Below are 23503 nucleotides of genomic sequence, written 5' to 3' on the forward strand. Positions count from 1 at the left end.
GAAGTGTATTCACCACCTCTATCAGATCTTAAAATTTTGATCTTCTTTTCTAACTGATTTTCTACTTCTGTTTTATATGTAATGAATTTATCAAAAGATTCATCTTTATTTCTAATAAGATAAACAGTACAATATCTAGATAAATCATCTATAAATGTAATAAAATACCTTTTACCTCCTCTAGTTAAAACATTGTTTAAGTCACATACATCACTGTGAATTAAATTTAATAGTTCTGTTTTTCTTTCTTCTACTTTGTGAAGAGGCTTCTTAGAGTACTTTGATTACACACATACTTCACATTTCTCTACTACTTGATCACTTTTAGGAATTAAACCTATGGTCATCATTTTCTTTAAAGATGCATAATTAACATGACCTAGTCTACCATGCCATAAACAAGAAGAATCAGTAATATAAGCAGAAGAAGATTGTAGACACCCCATTTTGACCGTGCCCTGCACCTCCTTGTTTTGTGCATAACTTTTTCAAATCAGTGTGTTTGGACCCCAAATTGCACCTTGGGCTAGCTTAGGGTCCCACCAAGGTCCCTGTGAAATTTCGTCAAGATCCGAGCACGTTTGCCTGGCGAACGAGCCAGGGCAGTGTCGTAGTGTAAGTTCAGAAGGGCGGAGGTGAAATACGTCATTTCTCACGTAAAAGAGGGCATTCTTGGAAATTCCTGTTGCTTCCTTCGCAAGCAATCCCTTTGGGCCATTAGATCAAATTAGAGGGCTAGGATCGTGTAGAGAAAGGGGATCTTTACCCCTGTTTTCTGCTTGGGACCACCCCCCTGCTAGTGCAAAGAGAATAGTCAAATACACTAGAGTGGGCTGTCCGGGGGGAGAAAAGGGGTCGAATATTTCACTCCCCTTTTCATATAAACCCAGCGCACTAGGGTTTAGAAGGGAGAGGGCGCCTCATTTTTCTTGGAGAAAAGGAGAGGGAGAAAGAGATCGCAGAGAGAAAAGAGAAAAGGAGAGGGAGAAAGAGATCGCAGAGAGAAAAGAGAAAGGGAGGAGCCGCCATCTTCGCCGTCTCCGCCACCGAGAGGGTGAGAGAGGGGAGACTCGCAGAGAGAAAAGGGAAGGAGCCGCGACCGCCGTCCCTATTCCCATCGCCATCCACCTTCTTCCAGCACCCAAACCACCAAACCCCCGACCCATTACCACCGGAATCCGGCCCTCTCCGACCCAAATCCGACAACCTCCATCCTTCCACCTCCGTAGAAACCCATTTCTATCTCTTAAACCCATCTCCACCCCATTCCAACCACAACCTCCACGGAATCCGGCATCATTCTCACCGGAAATCCGATTGGCCCCCACCACCATCTCCAGCCGGAGCTCCGCTCGGCCACCTCCACCTTGTTCTTCTTCCTCAAATCCTCCACCACCATCTCCAGCCGGAATCACCATCATCAGCCACTTCCACCTCCACCTCCGACCACTATCTCCGGCCAGCCACCTCCACAACCTCCATTTTTCCCATTTCAACCTCCTCTGTTACCACCCCATCTCACCTCTTCTTCACCTCCCCATTTTTTTCACCAAACCCCATTTAATCCAAAACCCAAAATCCAGAATTCGGACCCAAAATCAAGAACCAAGCAATCCAAAAAGACCAAGGTTTGGACTTCTTCTTCTTCTTTTTTTTCTCATGTTAAACCCTAATCAAATTCTTGCTCTATTAATCTCTTTCTAACTGATGATATGACAAGCAAGTAGCCCTACATTTTCCATGAACAAAGGGAAGCACTCCATCGATTCAGTTCCCCTGTTACGAAACTGGGTTTCCCTGTTTCTTCATTTTTCACTCGTTTTCTATTCTTAGCTCTCCAGTTCAATTCCAATATTTTGATTGAAACTTGTTCTAGGGTTTGTCTCAAAGCCCTCAATCGTCGAAACCCAATAGTCCGAATTGGGGAATTTCGGTCATCTGGGTCTGACCCAATAGTCCGAATTGGAGGGTCCCGGTCATTTGGGTCCGTCGGATTGGACCGGTACCGGTTCCTCTCGGCTGAGGAGGATGAAATGAGTGATCATTTCTTTGAGGCAATTGAGGAATTAGAGCTGATGGAACAAGAGCCGTCGGATATTTTAGAGGAAATGAACGGACGGCTCTCGGGTCGCGAGATTCAGCTTGTGTTGGTCTACTTTTCTCAAGAAGGGAGGGATTCATGGTGTGCATTGGAAGTTTTTGATTGGCTTCAGAGGGAGAACCGAGTGGATGGGGAGACCATGGAGCTTATGGTTTCGATAATGTGTGTTTGGGTGGAGAAACTTGTTAGAGGAGAGCATGTTGTGGAAGATGTAATTGATTTGCTTAAGGATATGGATTGTGTTGGGTTGAAACCCGGGTTTAGTATGATTGAGAAGGTGATTTCTTTGTATTGGAAGATGAGTAAGAAGGCGGAAGCGGTGCTTTTTGTTAAGGAGATTTTGAAGCGGGGTGTTGATTATACGGTCGATGATGGTGACGACAATAGAGGAGGCCCAACTGGGTATCTTGCTTGGAAGATGATGTCAGATGGAGGCTATATGGACACAGTTAAATTGGTGATTGAGTTTAAGGAATGTGAGTTGAAACCTGAGGTGTACTGCTATCTTAGGGCGATGAAGGCGCTAGCCCAAGCCTATCCTCAGGGGACTTGCTCAGTCCAAGTAGCATACTGTGGGACCCGATCCCGCGAGAGGGGTGGTGGCGCGAGCCGCCACGCACTATCTCTTGGTCTCTCGTACCCACGCGATTGGCGTGTGCCTTTTATTATTAATTTTAATTCATCTTTTATGTGAACTTGGGATCACTAAGGCAATCCGAATTCCACACAAAAGAGACTGACAGAGTCGCCACCTAGATGTGGGATCTAGGACCCATAATTAACCAGAAATCTAGACTCGCTACCTGGTTATAAGAATGGAAGGTATGGGGATTTATCCACCACATGCACCATTCCTGCCCGATAATCGGTCTTCAATTCCAAAAGTTAACTCTTTTAAATTCATTTTTAATGGCTCATTCAACTCTCTGTTAATGTGCTATCTATGTGACATGCATCCTATGATCTAATTTCAATGTGAATCCTAAATGTGTATCTTGATTTCTTAATTGGTTTGGATTCAATCTAAGTGAAAGTTCTCCTAAAATTCTAATTTCATGGAAAATCCTAAGTGATTTGATTGTTTCAACAGTTTTAAAAGTGATTAGCCCGAGTCCTCAGATGGTCTGGTATTCATCCAAAGAAGCCTACGTATCACCGCCTCCACGAGAATCAAGGCAACGTAGTTCTTCGCGCCTATTCTAAGTTATGATGCCTAAGACACCTAGCCCTCTATCCTAAACTCGATCTAAAAGACCGGACCAATTATTAAAGTTTATTGTACGATTATTTAAATTCCAGTGAATTGTGAATTTTAGGACACCCTATATGCCCTAACTAAATGCAGATTAGCCCTACGCTGATGCAGGTGGTTCTTACAACCTATGTGTGACTAGGCTGTATTTCCTAAGGAAAACCAAGGGTGGACTAGCGTATCCTACTCTAGTCATCACTCGGCGATGTGGATCGCCAACTGACCGGACGGAGGCGCTCCTATAACTCTAGGACAGACCTCTAACTCTAAAACAAGCACACAGCAAACAATCAATCAAACAACCTATCAAAAGAAAAACCCTAACTCTAAAATTCTCTATCGAGGAGAAACTCCTAACTCTAGAGGAAGGTCTTTTGAAAACAATATTTTAAAGGTTTTTGAAGAAGGTTTAAAACGTTTATTTATAAAAAAAGTTTGGCTGGACTTGGGATGTAAATCCCAAGCTGCACTACGTACCTCGGAAGAGGATCAAGCCAACGTAGTTCGAAACGAACTCTCAAACTACGCTTCTAAAAGAAACACTCACACTTCAGATTTTTTAAGGTTTTTTTATATTTTCAAATGTTTTTGATATTTTTAAAGTTTTCAAATGTTTTTTGAGTTTTAAATTTCTAATGTTTTTGGATTTTAAAGCTTTTCCAATGCTCAGGACCTTAAAATATTTTTAATCTTAAAGGGAACACGCAAGTAATACCACAAACTAGGGCAAAGCCCTAAAGCAAAAGGGGAAACCCCGAATAAGCAATTAGCGTCTCAAAGAGACAAACCACAACAAGAAAGATAGCGTCCCAAGAAGAGAGAAAACGATCCAAGATCCCAAGCAAGCAAAGCTCTAATAAGACTGAGTTAGCCTCTAATCAAAAGCGAAGTAATCAACAACTCTAAAGGAGAAACTCCGAACTAACAACACTAAAGAGGGGAACAAATGAGTCAGAGACTCTCTAATACTACAACTTAGAGGAGGAATGAGTCAAAGACTCCCAAATAACGCCAACAGAAGAACCAATGAGTCAAAGACTTCCTAGTAATACAACAAAAGAACGAATGAGTCAAAGACTCTCTAAAAGAAATGGAAACATGAGTCAAAGACTCCAATAACACCAACTAAAGGATAGATGAGTCAAAGACTCTCTAAAAGAAAAGGAAACACGAATTTGCACATTTGGCAGAGGTAAAACACCAAGCCGGGCCGGACAGCTACCTAGCCCTAGGGCGCAACAAATGTGCAACCCAATACCCATAAGGGTAGGGGTATGAAGCCAAGCCGAGTAGGGTGTTCTCCCAAAACCAAACGGCGCACAAAGAGGACTAACGAGAGAATGAGACCGGGCGGGTCTCCCAAACACACACAAAGATGAAGGTGCTTTAGAGATTTTAAGATGATTTTCACTTAATTTTTATTATTTTTTTAATGGATTTTACCAATTTTTAACCATATGAGTGATTTTACAAGTGAAGCTGTTGCAAACGAACTCGAAATGAGTTGAAACTTCTCCACCAACAAGATATGATGAGATGTAATTTACTGGAAGATTTTTACAGATTTTTACATTAAACTCATATTTAATATGGATTTAAAAATTAATTAACCAGATTGCAAAAATAACACATAAACTACTAGAAATAGATATCTAAATTCCATGAAATTTCTACAGTAGTAAGAGATAAGTGAAAATAGCATGCTGTGAGATTTCCATGAATTTAGAAAACTATTTACTATCAGTTTCGGATTTTTCAAATTTCAAACCAGATTATGAATTAACACTACAGCTCATATGAAACAAGATCCAAATCACTTGAAAATTTTACAGAAGCAAGAAGTATATAATTTAAGACTACTGTAAAACTTTGGAGAATTTTATCTGTGATTTGACGTCAGTAACAATTCTCCCAAAATCTGATAATTTTCAAAGAATGCGTAAAATAATATACCAAACAAAATCCAAAAATTCTCACAAATTCATGGTAGAATGTATCATTATCATATTATTTTCTCACGAAATTTCATTATTTTTGGAATCTGTTTAGTATATCGTTTAGTTTTCTTTGTTAAAAATCATGCAAAAATCCGAAAATATACCAAATAATTCTAAAAAAAATTCCGAGAACGGTGTACCTACCTGTGATCGAAATCCTCGCCGAATCCGAGAGCCGAAAAACTCAAAAATTCCGCCTCCGTGCGATCGCTTCCGCTTTCTTTCTCTTTTTGCTTCTTTTTTGTTTCTTTTTCTTCTTTTCTTGTTTCTTTTTCTTTTTTTTTTTCTTTTCAACCCCTCATAGCAACTTTGTTAGAACACATGATAGAAGAGAAATGAGTTCTCCCTCACTTACTCACCCTCATTGAACCATTTATAGCAAAGGAAATGGGAGGGTGGTGGCCACCATTGTGGACTTATTCCATGGTAGGTGGCCACCATTGTGGACATATTCCATGGTAGGTGGCCACCATTGTGGACATTGAATTTTGACATGTGTGTGGCCCCATGCATGTTTTTTAAAGTCCTTTTGAGTAGGTAAAAGATAATCCAAATGGGTCCCATATGTGACCAAATTCCCAATTGTGCATAAAATCATATGCCCCACTCCAAAGTATGATCGGAACCGTTCATTTGATGGGCGACAATGTGATTTAATTTGTGCTCCGCTAATCAATCCTATGGGCTGATCCAAGCCATCCAATAGATCAAAATGTGAATATGTTACCCCATTTTTAAATCACTCCCATTTGATGATCCGAACCGTCCATTTGATGGGCGACAATTGATGATCTTGACCGTTCAAATAGTGGGCTGCGATGTGATTTAATTTGTGCTCCACTAATCAATCCTATGGGCTGATCCAAACCATCCAATAGATCAAAATGTGAATATGTTACCCCATTTTTAAATCACTCCCATTTGATGATCCGAACCGTCCATTTGATGGGCGACAATTGATGATCTTGACCGTTCAAATGGTGGGTCGCAATGTAAATTGGTTGTGCCCCCTTAAATCATTCCTCTATGACGATCCAGACCATCCAATTGATGGGTCCCCTACCTAAGTAGGTTGTGTCCTCCTAAATCATTTCAATGGGCTGATCCGAGTAACTCAACCTGATGATCGTAACAAAATTGGTTGTTAAAACGACTTCTCTGAGATCTTGACCGTTCTCTTGATGATCATCTTTAGGTGTTGGATCGAAGTAGGTCCAAAACTCATTTTTCACTAAAACAATGCGCGAGCCACCCTGTTTGATCCAAATCTAAACAAATGCTCAAGACGGGCCCATCAATCAGATCCAAATTCTCTCTTGCTCGGATTCTTGGGAATAATCTCTCTCAACACTTAACGGAAAAGTGCGAAACATGGCGGAAATGATTGGATGGGGTTTCGCCCAAGCATAGCGAACTTGGGTCCGATCAAAATGGGGTGTCTACACATACCCCTCCTTTGTATAGTAGACTTGCCTAGTCTTTTAGACGCCTTTTAGGTATTAGAACCCTATTCTATCATCGTGAGGGGCAATGATAAGGTTACTTGGAGCCCGTCTTTGTGTTTCTGTGGCTCACCATTTTCGCACTAAAAATCTGTCCACTTTTCAGCTATGTTTTGCACTAAATTTTTTATAAATTGGGAATATCATTGAATATATTTGTATAATCTGTTGACATTTTTTTAATACTCTTCTTATCTTAAGCCTTGAGTTAGGTTCTAAAGGTGGTAATGAATGGACTGTTCAGGTGAGATTATCTTGAAGCTTATCATATTTGTTTAATTTTATTTAAATAAATTGTTTTAGGAAAGAAGGATCAGATGACTACTCTATTCGATATTATCGACATGAGTACTATCTGATTTCAAGGCGGGATTAGAAATAATATCATGTGTATTATGATATCAGATGATTACTTTAGCATCATCTGATTTCATCCCCATATTGGGGTGGTGTTTGTGGTTGGGCATAGAAGTGTTTGATATTGTTTTTGCTTTATTAGGCTATCCAGCGGCTGGTCTGGACTAATTTATATTGTTTATCATTTTATGATTGCTATAGGTTGTGTATTTTTTAATTGAAAATTCTTCTTTGCTTAACACTTGATTTATTTTTTATAATAATTGAATGGAAACCTGAGTTTATTTGATAACCTTTTTCTTCACTTTGATTAGAGACTAACTCAGTCTTGTTAGAGCTTTGCTTGCTTGGGATCTTGGATCGTTTTCTCTGTTCTTGGGGCGCTATCTTTCTTGTTGTGGTTTGTCTCTTTGAGACGCCGGTTTCTTGTTGTGGTTCGTCTCTTTGAGACCTTTGTTGCTTGTTTGGGGTTTCCCCTTTTTGCTTTAAGGCTTTGCCTTAGTTTATGGTATTACTTGCGTGTCCCCTTTAAGATTGCAAACATTTAAAGGTTTAGAGCATTGGAAAAGCTTTAAAATCCAAAAACATTAGAAATTTAAAACTCAAAAACATTTGAAAACTTTAAAAATATCAAAAATATTTGAAAATATAAAAAACCTTAAAAAATCTGAAGTGTGAGTGTTTCTTTTAGAAGCGTAGTTTGAGAGTTCGTTTCGAACTACGTTGGCTTGATCCTCTTCCGAGGTACGTAGTGCAGCTTGAGATTCTTATCTCAAGTCCAGCCAAACTTTGTAAATAAATGTTTTAACCCTTTTTTCTTCAAAGCCTTGTTTTCAACAAGATCTTCCTCTAGAGTTAGGAGTTTGTCCTAGATAGAGAGTTTTAGAGTTAGGGAGTTTGTCTTTGATTTGTTGTGGTTATTGTGTACTGGTTTTAGAGTTAGGGGTTTGTTCTAGAGTTATAGGAGCGCCTCCGTCCGGTCAGTTGGCGATTCACATCGCCGACTGATGACTAGGTCTAGAATGCGCTAGTGATCCCATTATTTTCCTTAGGAAATACAGCCTAGTTACACATAGGTTGTAGGAACCACCTGCATTAGCTTAGGGCTAACCTGCATTTAGTTAGGGCATATAGGGTGTCCTAAAATCTACAATTCACTGGAATTTAAATAATCGTTCAAGAAGCTTTAATAATTAGTCTGGTCTTTTAGATCGAGTCTAAGATAGAGGTCTAGGTGTCTTAGGCATCCTAGTTTAGAATAGGTGCGAAGAACTACGTTGCCTTGATTCTCGTGGAGGCGGGGATACGTAGGCTTCTTTGGATGAACATCAGACCATCCGAGGACTCGGGCTAATCATTTAGAGTCTTAGGATTTGTTGTGTGATTATTGTATTTCTTTTGATGTGTTTTCTTACTTTCTTGTACTGATCTTATACCTTTAGTTATAGCTTGCATGTGTTTACACATCAGAACTTAGACACCCTTTAGGCATGTCACTCATAACCTAGCTATGCTTAGGTGGCGCATCTTTCATTTTATTCTATGTGTGTTTATATTCTTTATCCTCAGGAAATGCATGCTTAGGTAGACGACTCCTGAGGATTATTCCCATTTCACATGATTTTTACCCAAACTTCTTTGGAGTTAATGAAAATGGCATAAGAGACCAAGTGTTCGCACTCGGGCGAATTGGGGGCGCTCTTCGGACCTTCTCCATTCGTCATCAGGCACGGACCTTTTGTATCTCTGGTTATCCATTGTAAACAGAGCATTTGTTTTGGTTCCATGGCGCGTCCATGGATGGCGACTCTGAGTTTATTTTAGGTATGTCTCAGTTTCGAACCTCGGTTCCGGATCGAGACATATCTCTTTCTTTTTATATCGCCACTCGTGCTATGCTATGAGGGTGGCATCCGTTTCGAGAGTTCCTTGGTAGAGCTCTCCTTCACATCGTGGATGATCCAGAGAAGGTGCTAGGGACCCGTTCCCTCGCCGCCTATCTCGGATCGGGGTCCACAAAGATGAAGCTTTATTCATAATGTTCTCAGTTACATTCAGTTTGAATAAACCCTCACTAGAGTAACCCTTTTCCCACAAATTCACCACTTTTAGTGATTACAAATTTATCAGCCTCAAAAACCAGTTTAAAACCTTTCTTAATCAGAAGTGACACAGACACCAGATTCTTTCTTATATCTGGTACATGAAGGACATCACAGAGCTTCAGAACTTTTCCAGATGTAAGCTTCAACAGCACTGTTTCTTTACCCGTCACAACAGATGATGACGAGTTTCCCATGAAAAGCTGCTCTCCATCCCCTACAAGCTCGTAAGAAGAAAATACACTTCTGTTACTACAGATGTGTCTGGTGGCACCAGTGTCCACCCACCAGTCCTTCACGTTACTAACCAGGTTCACTTCAGATACTACGGCCGACAGATATTGATCTTCACCGACATTTGCCTGAGGCGCATTGTTTCCTTGAGGGTTTTTCTTCTTATCATTTTTCCGACAGTTTTTAGCATAGTGGCCTACTTTTCCACACACAAAGCAGTTACCTTCTTTTTCTTGAAATCCTTATTATTTTTCTTGAAATGACCTTTTCCTGATCCAGATGCAGGTTTAAAAGAAATTTTCTTTCCAGATGAAGATTCAGTGAGATTTGCCTTAGAATTAAACTCATAGGCCTTAGATTTCTGTTTTCTGAAACGATTTTCATCTTCAGTTCTAAGATAAACAAACAAGTCTTGAAGAGAAAAATCATTTCTGTCATGCAATAATGTGTCTTGGAATTTCTCCTATGAAGGTGGTAGTTTTTCAATAATTGCACCAATTTGGATCTGTTCTTCTATTTTGATCCCTCTAGCAAGAATGTCAGAAACAATCAAATTGATCTCATTCACTTGATCTACCATCTGATATCGAAAATATTTTCCAATTAGATGTTTCTTAGAACCCGCTGCTTCGACTAAGCATTTCTGCTCTAGAGTTTCCCACAACACCTTTGCAGACTCAATTCTAAAAAATACATCAAACAATTGATTACTGAGATAACTCAGTATATGACATTTACAGAGATAGTTATCTCTTTTTATTTTCTCAGTGAGATGAGTTCTAGCAGGTTCTTCCTCATTAGGTAATGAGTCAGGATCATTCAAGATATAGTCTAGGTTTAGAAAAGTCAGAAAGAATCGCATTTTTTCCTGCCATCTACCGGAATCCGATCCGTCAAATTTCTCCGGTCGTTCTGTTTGGGAAGCCATGGTGATTAATTTCCAATAATCGAAATCCTAAAAATTACAGATCACAGATTGTAGATTTGCCTTAAAATTGTTAGAAAATTGATGTGCAAATCTGTAATTTAGGATTCAAGAATACGTTATAACAAATTAATCTCACAGCTTGAAGACAGAGATCAATAATACTATTTTCTGCAATAATAATCTGTAAAGAAAAAGAGAAATCGTTAGATCACTTATCGAGTTGAGGCACGAAGAATCTTCGCTGTCCTTAAGGCAAATCTCGCCCTCACTATGAGGAATCGACGGTGCAGATGGGCGTCTCGGCGTATGCCTCCAGGATACAACAACTCTCGCTCCAGGGGTGTGCACTCACGCAGCCCGGATGCCTAAGAACTCGCTTATATTTGCCAAAAGCCTTGAGCAGAAAACCAGAGAGAAAACCAGAGAAGAGAAAGAGCAGAAGAAGAATCCGTCAAGGATATCTTTCTGTTTTCTCTAAATCGATTTTATAGAAAGGTAATCGACACGTTAGGGTGAAACGTCGCACTCTTTTAGTGCGTGATAGACGTTTTCCAAACGGTCACTAAACCACGATTAATGAATCTCAAACGGTAAAAAAAAGTTAAAACAAAATAAATAAATTCGTGACCGTTAAAAGAAAAAAATAAATAATAGAAAAAGAAAAGCCTTAGGTCCACGCGCGCTGCCGGCTGAGCTGCGCCGGGCCGGGCGGTGCGCATGTGTGGTAAGATCAAAAGCCCACCAGACCCAAATGAGCGATCCGTGCGCGTAGGATTCCCATGACCTCTTGCTCATTCACAAGGCTAAGAGAGTGAAAGTATATATACGGCCACTCTCATCTTCTCACACTTCCCATCTAGGACTAAAGTTTTCTCATGACTTTAGTCTTTTTGGAGGGAAGCCCAAGTAATTTGAATGAGAAGCCCAAAAGCATACATATAATGACTAAAAACACCCAATTGTAAGTTTGAATTACAAAAAAGACTTTTTTCACATAAAAAGTCAACAATGTTTTCTTCCTAGTTTTTGGAGCTTTCCATGCTCCCCTCACTCCACCCTCTCAAGTCTCTCCATCTCCCTCACCCATCCATCAAAAAAAGAAACACTCAAATATTCCACGGAATATTTTTCACGGTGGCCGGGCTAAATATGAGTCCGATAATCTGTTTTGGACAAAATCCTTTCTCAAAATCCAAAACAAACAAGGCCTTATTCTCCAAAATAAAATCGATTGTGGGTGTCAATCATCCATCGTATCCCCACTCGTCTCACCAATCATCCATTTATAGTTCACCGATTGAACGGCCAGGATCACATGGTCAGAGGGCCACTAGAACATGAAGCCCATGATACACAAGATCATCCAATTGGTGTAATTTTTTTTCTAGATCGCCCACCACCGTAGGCCCCACATGGTGTTCAATTTGGGCTACCAAACTATTGCAAACTGTAGATAGTGATCTAAACCATTCATTCATTGGTCCCACCGTAGCTAGGCTATGCCCAAATATTTTCCTAGCCTCCAATATATTTGGTGTAAAATGGACGGCTAAAAATGTTCAAAAAATGACCATACGGTGAGGATCATCCTATTGGAAAGATCTTTTTTTTGAGGCATGGCCTATTCTAGGGTGTAGATCAACGGATGAATTGCTTGTATCATCCAAATATATGGGCCCACTATATCCTTTTTAGCAAGTGATATATTCTCCCCCTTTTCTTCCCTGAGCCAGCCCCACTACTGTATTTATGATATGAACACTCTTTTACGCAACGAGGGGTGGCCCGGGAAAGAAAAATAGGCGAATATACGTAAGATGTTTAGTACAAAGCCTTTTAACCGAAAAAATGAAGCTCGTTTTTACATTCGTTTTGCTCTCTTTGATCCCTTGAAAGCTCGTTGAGCAACTCAGAGATTATCAAATTCGATCTCAGCACAAGTGGGTAGTACTTATAATCTTCTTCTCCAAACCCCAAATCATTTGCTGGTATTTTTTTCTCTTCTAACTTTTGGAGATCATTGGATTGTTTATTCCATATTTGTATGGCATTATTGTAGTGATTTAGTGTTGGGTGTTACTGTTTTAATAGAGAATGGTTGCTATTATTATTTTTCTACTTGAATTGGAATGTCAGATGTTGTTTACTCTTTATTCGGAAGTTAGCTTTGGATGTTCCAGCTGAGATAAAGCTAGTGGTTGTATCATTTTGTTTATATGAATTCTGTTGGGAAAGTTGCCTTATTTCCCAAAACATGTAATTGTGGTTGGAAACCCCAAAATAGGAAGTGTTTGTTAGGTTTTGGAAAACCTAGGATATTGTTAGGTACCTAACCAGTACGCCAAAAGCTCCAGAGCTGATGGAACGCGATAGGCAAGGCCCTTTAAACCTGTCCCATAACAGGCTGGGTCCCACCCACTCCCATACCTAGGTGGGGTCCCACTCAGGACCGTAACATACCATCATGCTTCCGGATCCGCCGTCCTCGGCGGCCCACTCTGTGACGGCTTTCACTCTTGCCTTTTTTCCAGGTAGCCCTTTCCACAGGTCACCCCTTTCGTGACTTGAACACGGGACGTGGTGTGACTGGTGTCTGCTCTGATACCAAATGTTAGGTACCTTACCAATACGCCAAAAGCTCCAGAGCTGATGGAATGTGTTAGGCAAGGCCCTTTAAACCTGTCCCAATACGCCAAAAGCTCAAGAGCTGATGGAATGTGTTAGGCAAGGCCCTTTAAACCTGTCCCATACTAGGCTGGGTCCTACCCAGCCCCATACCTAGGTGGGACCCCACTCAGGACCGTAACAGATATATAACCTTCCTAATGCCACACGATACGATCAAGGTGCGGGAGTCTATTTGTGTGGCAGCTGCAAGGAGGAGGCAATAGATAGAGAAGAGAAGGGAGAGAGAGAGAGAAAAAGAGAGAGTTTCGGTTTTCTTCTCGGTTTTTTCTTGGGTTTCTTTTGTGTTCAGTCTTGGTTGAGAGGACAAGGAAAAGGTTACGGGCTTACGGGTTTTGTGTTAATCCATCATAATCCTAGTGAGGATCGTGTTCTCGCTTGTTGATGCAAGAGGGAAGCGTGGGAGTGATGGTGATCGGGTGTGATAACCCATTGAGAGTGGAAAGCAAAGTTTGCAGGCCAATAATAGGGATCATATGTATTAAGAGCTAAATTTCAAGTCACAAATACGAGGGAATGAATGAGAAACAATACAGATTAGGGGCTGTGATTGGCTTAAAGCATTCAGCTTGCTGAAATTGCCGAATATTGCCGAGGGTTGGCTGATTCTTTTCTCAAATGAGCTGAGGTTATCTCCAAGCTTTGAATTTAAGTAACAGTTCCAGCAAACTCTTCTTTACAACCTTCTACAAGTTCTTAAGATTGGACAAACCAGCCTTGCCTTCGCACTTAATATTCATAATAAATAGTTAGCTTCACTTTAGGTAGAATTATGTCACTTTAGGGGATGATCCCATGTGACGCCCTGGCCCACTGTGTAAATATTGTCTGGTTCTAGGTCTTCTACCCTTCCCAGTTTTGTTTTCCAGCAACACTACCGTACTCGACCCACTTTGTACGAGCCTACCCCCTTGGAGATGCTTGAAATGCGTCTACATAGTTGAGAGAGAGAGAGAGTCTACATATATATTCACAACTTTTCTGATGTTGGATCTCACAATCCACCCCCCTTGGGGCCTAACGTCGTCGTTGGCATACCATATTGTGGGAGTTCCCGCTCTCATACCATTTTGTGACGCCCTGGCCCCACTGTGTGAATATTGTTAGGTTCTAGGCCTTCTACTCTCCCCCGAATTTCATCTTGCCATTTCAAAAAAAAAAAGGTCTTCTACTCTCCCCGTTTTTGTTTTCCAGTAGCACTACCATGCTCGGCCCACTCCGCAGGGCCCACCCCTTGGAGATGTTGAAAACACATCTACACAGTTGAGGAAGAGAGTCCACATGTATAGCCCATCAAACTCTCCTCCCTTTTATTTGTGGGATCTCACATCCCACACTTCTTTTGTGAGTTGAATGTGGCAAAGACTTGCACTCTTAAAGGCTACTAATTCCCATTATCTATAGGAATACAGGTCTGGCATTCATTTTTTCCTTTCATAGCACTAATACAACATTTTAAAGAAAACAACAGTAGTGCACACAAGATTGCTCAAACTGTCATTTTTTTCCCAGTCAAACTGAATTTTCAAGAGAACAACTAAGAGAGCTTAATTCTTGTTTATCTCTGTTAGTTCTATACTTCACTAGACATTTCTGGACGGAAGCAAATTGTAAAAATTTTGCATAGCTAACATACATGCAGGTAGAGAGTCAACGCTGGAACAGAAAACTCATTTTTCTGCAGGGGTGATGGCACTTGAAACGTAAGGGGGACAATTGCCCCCCTTATTTTTTTGTGAAAAGAAAAAAAATACTTTTATTTTTTTAATATTTTTTTATGCTTAATTACTTTCACTTACCCCCTTCTATTTTCTTTTCTTGGGAAACCTCTTCATGAGTTCACGCGACTCTCTTAGGCGAAAAAAACCCTAGCTGCCTGTGCATCTCACCATCTGCTCGTGCAGCTAGTCGGTGGGCCGACGACTTCATTTTTCCGGCAAAAATTTCATGCTTTGCAGCCAGGTACCCCCTCTCTCTCCCATTTTTCATTTTTTGCCCTTTTTTTTGTTCAAAGCAGACATTTTTGCTATTCTGGTCTTGTGGTGGAAGATGATTAGATGAACCATGGAATATCATCTCTTTGGGTCTGATTTGGGGGTTTTTGGTTTTGGGTTTCATCTATATGACTATATGCCCTCATTTTTTGATTTTTTTTGCAACTGATTTCATGGTAGGGTTCTGAATTTCTGATTTGGGGGTTTTTGGTTCATCGTTTTTTAGTTTTTTATCCATATGGTGCTTTCTGTGGTTGTGATTTTATCTTCTATGTAGTTTTAAATCAGATTTCATACTTTTTATATTATTTAGTAAGGGTTTTGGGTTCTTTTTGTTCATAGTAAACTTCTGATTTTGGGTTTTTTTTGTTGGGGTGTGATTTGAGGCTATATTATTACAATGGCTTGTTTTGGGTGGCATTGAAGATGTGATTTCTATGTGTAGTGTTCAGATCTCCATCTCATACTATGGTTATTGGCTTATTGCTTATTGCTTATTGGTTAAGTTTTGTAGTTTTTTTTTTGTTGGGTTTTCAATCTATTGGGTTCTGATCTGTGGAAGCTTTTTATTTAGGGTAAGTCATTACTAATTGTTATTGAATCAATAGTTAGTGAATAATTTTTTTAGCATTCTTTTACATTGATATAGTGATTGATAATTAAATATTTTTGTGATATAGTGATAGAAGTTCTTTGTCTTTCTTGTTTTTTTTAGGCATGGAAAACTATTTTTCGAGAGTACCGTCATCAAAGTCGATAACCCCTCCTACAACTTCAAGTGTCCCCACCAAAGAACGAGAAAATTCTAAAAAAATTCGATTGAAACTTGATCCTACAAATCCTCTTGCTGATCCCGGATTACGAAGGCCAATAACTGATTATCATTCTAATGATAGGGCAAAAGTTCGAATGATATACTTATGAATGGGTCCAATTCAACCACGTAATCATGATTTTCCTCAAATTATGCAAGGAAAAGAGAATAGGCGGTTTAATCCAAAGTGGTTTGATGATTATCCTATTTGGTTGGAGTATAGCATTGCAAAAGACGCGGCTTATTGTTTGTGTTGCTATATTTTTTAATCGGATAGTAAGGAGCATGTGGGAAGTTGTGATGCTTTTGTTGTTGAGGTTTCTATAATTGGAAGAAAGTAGAAAGATTTGGAAAACATATAGGGGGTCCTAATAGCGCTCATAATCAAGCTTCGAGTAAATGTGAAGCTTTTAGGAATCAAGTGCAACATATTGAAGCGTTAGTAAATAAGCAAACAGAGCAACAACGAAGTGACTATCGAATTCGCTTGCATGCTTCATTTTTGAATGCTCGATTCCTTTTAGAACAAGGTTTACCTTTTCGCGGGCATGGTGAATGTTGTGATTCGCTTAACCAAGGACACTTTTGTCAGCATTTGAAGTTCATGACCATGATTAATGAAAATATAAAGAGGGTTTGTGTGGAGAAGTGTCATGAGAATCTCAAACTAGTGACTTCAGATATCCAAAAGGATATAGTGAGTGCTTGTGCAATTGAAACCACTAACTCAATCATTAAAGATCTCGGGGATTCATTGTTTTCTATTTTGGTTGATGAAGCTCGTGATGTTTCTAACAAGGAGCAAATGGCCGTAGTTATATGTTATGTAGATAAGCTTGGGCATGTGGTTGAGCGTTTGTTAGGTATTACTCACGTTCCCAACACCACTGCTACATCCCTTAAGGAAGAAATTGAAGCATTATTGGCCAAGCATACATTGAGCATATCGAGACTTCGTGGTCAAGGATATGATGGGGCAAGTAACATGCAAGGAGAGTTTAATGGTCTTAAAGCACTAATCTTGAAGGAGAATGAATATGCTTACTATGTTAATTGTTTTGCTCATCAATTACATTTGGCATTAGTTGGTGTTGCAAAGAAAAATATGAACATCTCCGATCTCTTTTTTTTAGTTACAAATGTAATAAATGTGGTTGGGGGTTCTTGTAAGCGCCATGATATTCTTCAGGAGATTCAACTTGCCAAAATTAAGGAAGCACTTGAAAATGGTGAGCTTTCAAATGGACAAGGACTTAATCAAGAGACCACACTCAAACGTGTGGGGATACACGTTGGAGCTCACACAATAGAACACTGGTTAGTTTGGAATATATCTTTTCCTCTATTCTTGACGTGCTTGATCTTATTGTCAAGGATATGAAGTTAAGTTCAGATCAAAGGCATGAAGCACATAATCTCTTAAAATCATTGCAAACTTTTGAATTCATATTTTCCCTTCATTTGATGATAAGTTTATTGGGAATTACAAATGAATTGTCGCAAGCATTGCAAAGAAAGGATCAAGATATTGTGAGTGCCATGACATTAGTGAGAATATCAAAACAACGGCTACAATTGATGTGAGACAATGGATGGAATTCTTTGTTAGATGACATATCTTTATTTTGTGCCAAACATGACATAGAAGTCCCTAACATGGTTGATACTTATGTTGTTCCCGGAAGAGTGCGACGACATGTAGATAAAAGAACGGTCTTGCACTATTTTCAAGTTGAATTGTTTTTTCAAGTTATAGATTTGCAACTTCAAGAGCTCAATAGTCGTTCCAATGAAGCAAATACAGAGTTGCTTCTATGTGTGGCATGTTTGAATCCAAGTATTCATTTTATGCATTTGATAAAGAGAAGTTGATTCGACTCTCTAAGTTTTATCTAAAAGGATTTCCAGAAGTTCAGTATTCTACAAAAGAATTAGACAACCAACTTGAAACATATATTCTTGATATGAGGTTCAATACTCACTTTGTGAATTTGAAAGGAATTGGAGATCTTGCTGAAAAAATGGTTGAGAAGGGAAAGCATGTCTTATATCCACTTGTTTACAAGCTCATCACATTGGTACTAATTTTACCAGTCGCAACTGCAACCATTGAGAGGGCCCTTTCTGCCATGAAGATCTTGAAGAATCGATTACGCAATAGAATGTCGAATCAATTTATGGCTGATTGCTTGATTCCATACAGTGTTTAAAAACTCGTTGACTCGGCACGGAACTCGGCCGAGTCGACTCGGTTTCGTGAAGACCGCATTTTGGAGTAGCAGACTCGGCGAGTCCGGGCCGAGTCAAACATGAATATTACTTTTCTCTTGGATGGGATCAACTAGCAGGAGAATCTTGGCGATCCGTGACTTCTCCCACTGGTTGATCTTCCCAAAACATATTTCTGAATCTAAGGCGTAAAAAGACAAAAAAAAGAAAGATCCGTGCTTGATTTATTCAACAAAAATGATACGATTCATACCTATAAATCTGTGTTGAATGTCTCACATTTCTATTCATCATTTCATCCAAAGAAAAGCTCAATCTCCCTTAGTTCCTTATGCAAAAACCTTTTGCCATTGCCTTCATCCACTGTTTTCTTTTTGTGGAAGCAAACCCACATCTAAAGCCTATGATAAACCCTCCTTGCGGGGTTTCCTACTAGTTGCGCTTTCAAGTTTCAATTTTCGGCAGAAGAAGAAAAATCGAAGAAGAAAAATTCTCTGGTTTTCGTGCATTTCTCTGTTAGGACGAACTGAGGAAGAAGAAAGGTTCTTTTGACTTTTCTAGTTCTTATCTGGTAAGGTAATGAAATTATGAAACCCTACAATATAGTATTTATTAGGGAAATTATACATCCGGCCCTGTCTTACCTGGGACAGCCCCCCATCTTTGTAAAGAACAGACATAAACACATGAAGGTGGCTGTCCCAAGAAAGAAAAATGGGGTATAGTGCATTAAATGAGGGCCCTTTTTCTTACTTGGGACAGCCCCTTTAAGTTAAAGAAATGCTACAAAGTACAAAGTACAAACACACTTGAGGTGGATGTCCCGAGTAAAAAAATGGAGTACATAACTTTTAATAAAGTGAGGAGTGCCCGAATCAAAATACAACAGTGCTGATAACATTTCCCTAAAAAAAAAAAGGAAAAAAAATTCAAAATTGCTTTTACCGCCATACCCATTTAATGCCATTTATTAAACACAGGCATGGGCGGCTACCCATTTTTCTATGAAAAAGTTAGCTGCAATTAAACTTTTAATGTTGGATAATCCAAACCGTTGGATAATCCCCTGTCAGATCTATTTTAATTGGTTTGATGACTTTGATCATCTGAGCCGTCCATTTGATAGGTGACAACGTAAGTAGGTTATGCTCAAAAATTCATTTCAATACTTATTGTTGATTCTAACCCTCCGATCCATAGAGGGTTAGGATCAACCCTCTAACATTCAGATTGGAGGGTTAGGATCATCCTATGGAAATGATTTTTGGAGTATAACATATTTAGGCTATGGCCCATCTAATGGACGGTTTGGATCATCCTAGTGTGGGCCATACCATACTTTTAATAAAGTGAGAGTGCGCTCATAAGAAACAGTAGTGTTGAACTGTTGATAATATTCCATCTTTTTTTTATTTTATAAGAATTTGCTACCAAGCTTCTCGTATGGCAATTTCTCGGCAAGTGGCCATGGTGGTGCAAAGATACGCACCTGTTGCTAGCAAACGAAAAAAAACGAAAAAAAGTAATCATTACCCGGAAAAAGTAAAATAGCTAAATTATATAGTTTAAATGAAAAATAACGTAAAAATGGTTATAAAATTGTAAAATTACAAAACAAATACAAGGTTATGACAATTACGAAAAAAACAGATGCTATAAAATCAGAATAATTATTACAATCCCTATATCTGCGGCAGAATAATTATTACAATCCCTGTATCTGCGGCATATTAGCGGGTGACCCGCGGGTTGACCCGGCCCGACCCACCCGTTTCCCAGGTCTAAATGTGAGCCGTACACTTACAGTACTTCTTGAAATATAATAAATCTGATATATTTTTTGTATGGCTCACGCATAGGATGATCCAAACCATCTATTTGTTGGGTCAAAACATCAATAGGTTGTGCCCAAAAAAATGATTGCCACAAGATGATCCTAAATCTATTGATAACTGCATATTATGGAAAGTTCTATAGATCAGAGGGTTGGGATCATCCTATGTAAATAATTTTTGGGCCACAATGCATTTACATTGTTGCTCATCCAATGGACAGTTGGGATCATGTTATATTTTAAGCCATATAGTACTTCTTGAAAAATAATGGACTATAGGGGATTACACCATATAGAACCTCATATAATCTAATCCCTTATTTTAGTAATGACAGTCATCTCCTATTTTTACACTTTTCTAGATATAGTGACACTCAATGCCGCTTGATCCTGCATGGGAGCATGGGACGATGTCGAATCCACCATCGAGAAAAATGGTGCGTTGTATTTATTGTAAAATCACTACCGGTGAGATTAATCGCTTTAAACATCATCTTGCTAAGTTACATGGCAACGTTGCCGGGTGTCCAAGCGTGCCTGAACAAGTGATGAAAGAAATGAGAGCTGCCCTCGAAAATTATAAAGAGGAGAAACAAGCAGTAAAGAACGTGAACGAACAGATTGCTGAATAACGAGGCACACAAGAAGAAGACATGCTAAGTAGAGATATGCAGCGAGGAAAGCTAGTCAACGTACATTCTTTATGGAAATGGAAGCACAACGCATCGCATGAGATGGAGCTGGCCCATCATCAGGACCTTCACGTAGGTCAGATGCAGACCCGTCATTTGCACCTAGACGTAGGTCTGATGCTGGTCCATTTGTGGCAGCACGAAGTTCTGATGTTGGCCCATCGGCGATAGGGCCCACAGGTACGGGCAGAGGTTTTCGTTCAGCCTCTTATCACGAGGTTCCTACAAGGACTGGAACTTTAGACCCACTTACGTTTGTACCCCCATCACGACAACCTACTTTAAGAGCAGCATGGGGGAAAGACTTGAAGAAGAAGTTGGGCAGGGTGGTGGGAAGACTATGGTATTTTGCCGGACTGCCATTTCATGCGGCTTCCAAGTAGGACCTGGAGTTAATCCACCAACTCCATACGAACTTGGAGGTCCCATATTAGATGCAGAGGTTGAAGATGTCAGACAATATGTTAATGACTTTAAAAGAATATGGGACAGATCGAGATGTACAATTATGGCCGATGGTTGGAAAGACATCAATGGAAGGACACTGATAAACTTTTTGGCATATTGTCCTCGAGGGACAGTGTTCCTTAAATGCATTGATGCTTCAAGTGAGCAGAAGAACGCAAAATATTTATTCAAACTATTTGACAAAGTGGTTGAAGAAGTTGGAGAAAAATATGTTGTTCAGTTTGTAACTGATAATGCAGCGAACTATACAGCAGCTGGAAGACTATTGATGGAGAAAAGAAAAAATCTTTTTTGGGCCCCTTGTGCGGCACATTGCATTGACTTAATGCTGGAGGAGATAGGAGACTTGCCAGAATTAAAAGAGTGGATTGAGAAAGGAAGAAAGATAACAAAATTTATTTATAATCATTCACAAGTCCTAAATTGGATGAAACATCATACTGGTCAAAAAGATATTATTAGGCCCGCTGTCACACGATTTGCTACCGCATACCTATCACTTTCTAGCATAAATGAGTGTCAAGCAGGGTTGAAAAGCTTGTTGGCTTCGATAGAATGGAATGGATCCCGCTATGCAAAACTGGCAGATGGAAGAGAGGTTGAACAAATTATAACAGATCGAAAGTTTTGGGAAAATATTCAGCGAATCATCAAAGTCACACAGCCACTTGTTACCGTGCTAAGAATGGTGGATTCAGAAGAAAGACCTGCTATGGGGTTTATATATGAAGCTATCGATCGTTCAAAGGAGGAGATACAAAAACTAACGAAAAACTTATGCAAAAAGTTGTGGGATATCATTGACAAGCGATGGGCAGCGCAACTACATCACCCTCTTCATGCAGCAGGTATAAAAGCTAGTTTTTTCTAATGTAATGTTGAGAATTTTGTTGGTAAAAACATCTGAAAATTCTGATTAACTTAACTTTTGCAGGCTACTATTTAAATCCAATATTTCAGTATGGTGGTAGAATGTCCAATCACCCGGAAATTATGGAAGGGTTATTAAAGTGCATCAACCGCTTGGAGCCAAGTTCCTCAAAGCGAATGAACGCATCAATTCAAGTATAAATATTTACCAATCAAACATAATTTATTCATTATAAATTCCTTTCATTAGATTCAATAGTATCTTATGTAGTATTACTGATGCATTCTCTTTTTATTTATAAGATTGCGGAGTTTCGCGATGTTATTGGTAATTTTGGGAGTGAAGATGCATTGAGATCCAAATCAGCAATGGACCCAGGTAATTTATTACGATGTAATTGTAAATAACATATGATTGCTATTTGATATGATTCTATCAAATTTATATGAATAATTATTTTTTACGTTTTTATTAAATACAGCGGAGTGGTGGAGTTTACATGGTACTAAGCATCCTGAATTGCAAAGGATTGATGTGATTGTGTTAAGCCAAACTTGCTCATCTTCAGGATGTGAGCGCAATTGGAGTACATTTGCTCACATTCATACAAAGAAGAGAAACAGGCTTGCAGTGAAGAAGATGGAAAAACTAGTGTATGTCCATTACAATTTGAGATTGCGAGAACGAAATGTTAGAAGTGGTCCCAAAGGTCCAATCGATTTAGATATAATTTTTGCTGAAGAAAATGCTGAGGAATGGTTAGTTGAGAAGGAACCACCACTTTTAGATGTTCAGGCAAGTAGACGAAAAGAGATGGAATGTGAGGAGTCACCGACAAATGAAGGTGGGTCAAGTGACAGTTCTGATAGACATCAGCATTGCATAAATGATGAGCCTAGTGATAATGATGATGGTGATGGAGACGACGGAGGTGACTTTGCAGTTTATAATGAAGGTGTTGATGAGCCCAACCCTGATGCGCATGGAGACGCTGCGGGTCATGAATATTTTGTTGGATCTGATGATCAACATGATTATGATGACCGTGATCCGTATCAACACTACACTGGGGACGTTGACGCTTATGATTTGCATGGTGCTCTAGAGATGGATCCGAATATTGGCTATACATGGCAGCATAATATAAACACATTTGGCATATTTCTTGAATATTCTGAGAGTAACTCGATTGATAACCATAATTACACCGACCAAAGAATCCATCAATTTCCATATAGCCACTCGCTATGATCCACACTACTGATGTGCCTACTCTTATATTCATCGAGAAGAAATTGTCTGAGCGGAAGCCCTTGTAAAATTTTGAATTTAATGTAACACAATGCATGTATTGATCATGGGCTATCTTAGGCTCTTTTCTTTGCATTTTTGTCAAATATAATGTATTCTTTTTTTGTAGAAAAATATGATCCATTTCACTAA

General features: G+C 39.4%; 3 protein-coding genes, 1 long non-coding RNA gene and 1 pseudogene across 4 annotated transcripts; 4 read left to right on the forward strand and 1 right to left on the reverse strand.

Moving 5' to 3' along the window:
• Nucleotides 1-1712: 1712 nt before the first annotated feature.
• On the forward strand, nt 1713-9272 carry LOC143857396 (pentatricopeptide repeat-containing protein At2g30100, chloroplastic pseudogene; annotated as a pseudogene).
• Nucleotides 9273-9283: 11 nt separating this feature from the next.
• On the reverse strand, nt 9284-10473 carry LOC143857397 (uncharacterized). Its single transcript, XM_077367825.1, has 3 exons — nt 10041-10473; nt 9810-9956; nt 9284-9741 (listed from the first exon to the last, which is right to left on the reverse strand). The coding sequence occupies exons 1-3, from the start codon at nt 10471-10473 to the stop codon at nt 9284-9286; spliced, it is 1038 nt and encodes a 345-aa protein (XP_077223940.1).
• A 6103-nt stretch (nt 10474-16576) lies between these two features.
• LOC143857398 (uncharacterized) lies at nt 16577-18176 on the forward strand. The gene is made up of 2 exons (XM_077367827.1): nt 16577-17283; nt 17762-18176. Exons 1-2 carry the CDS (start codon nt 16577-16579, stop codon nt 18174-18176), a joined length of 1122 nt encoding a protein of 373 aa, XP_077223942.1.
• Nucleotides 18177-21013: 2837 nt separating this feature from the next.
• On the forward strand, nt 21014-22060 carry LOC143857399 (uncharacterized). Its single transcript, XM_077367828.1, has one exon. The coding sequence runs from the start codon at nt 21014-21016 to the stop codon at nt 22058-22060; it is 1047 nt and encodes a 348-aa protein (XP_077223943.1).
• A 59-nt stretch (nt 22061-22119) lies between these two features.
• LOC143857381 (uncharacterized) lies at nt 22120-22589 on the forward strand. Its single transcript, XR_013238645.1, has 3 exons — nt 22120-22254; nt 22363-22438; nt 22542-22589. It is a non-coding gene; the product is annotated as an uncharacterized LOC143857381 (long non-coding RNA).
• The last annotated feature ends 914 nt before the right edge of the window (nt 22590-23503 follow it).

The sequence above is a fragment of the Tasmannia lanceolata genome, unplaced genomic scaffold (genome assembly GCF_043159265.1).
Source record: "Tasmannia lanceolata isolate RefF3 unplaced genomic scaffold, GAP_Taslan_0.1 ptg000024l, whole genome shotgun sequence".
Taxonomy (NCBI): Eukaryota; Viridiplantae; Streptophyta; class Magnoliopsida; order Canellales; family Winteraceae; genus Tasmannia; species Tasmannia lanceolata.

Bases quoted from the DNA above. Each gene is read 5' to 3' on its own strand.
- LOC143857399 (XM_077367828.1), top strand. From the start codon at position 21,014: ATGGGGGAAAGACTTGAAGAAGAAGTTGGGCAGGGTGGTGGGAAGACT.
- LOC143857398 (XM_077367827.1), top strand. From the start codon at position 16,577: ATGATTAATGAAAATATAAAGAGGGTTTGTGTGGAGAAGTGTCATGAG. The intron at 17,284-17,761 runs GTTAGTTTGGAA...GTTCCAATGAAG, and splicing joins GCTCACACAATAGAACACTG to CAAATACAGAGTTGCTTCTA.
- LOC143857397 (XM_077367825.1), bottom strand. From the start codon at position 10,473: ATGGCTTCCCAAACAGAACGACCGGAGAAATTTGACGGATCGGATTCC. The intron at 9,957-10,040 runs GTGCAATTATTG...TTTCTCTTCAAG, and splicing joins AGAAGAACAGATCCAAATTG to ACTTGTTTGTTTATCTTAGA. The intron at 9,742-9,809 runs GTCATTTCAAGA...GTGGAAAAGTAG, and splicing joins TGCATCTGGATCAGGAAAAG to GCCACTATGCTAAAAACTGT.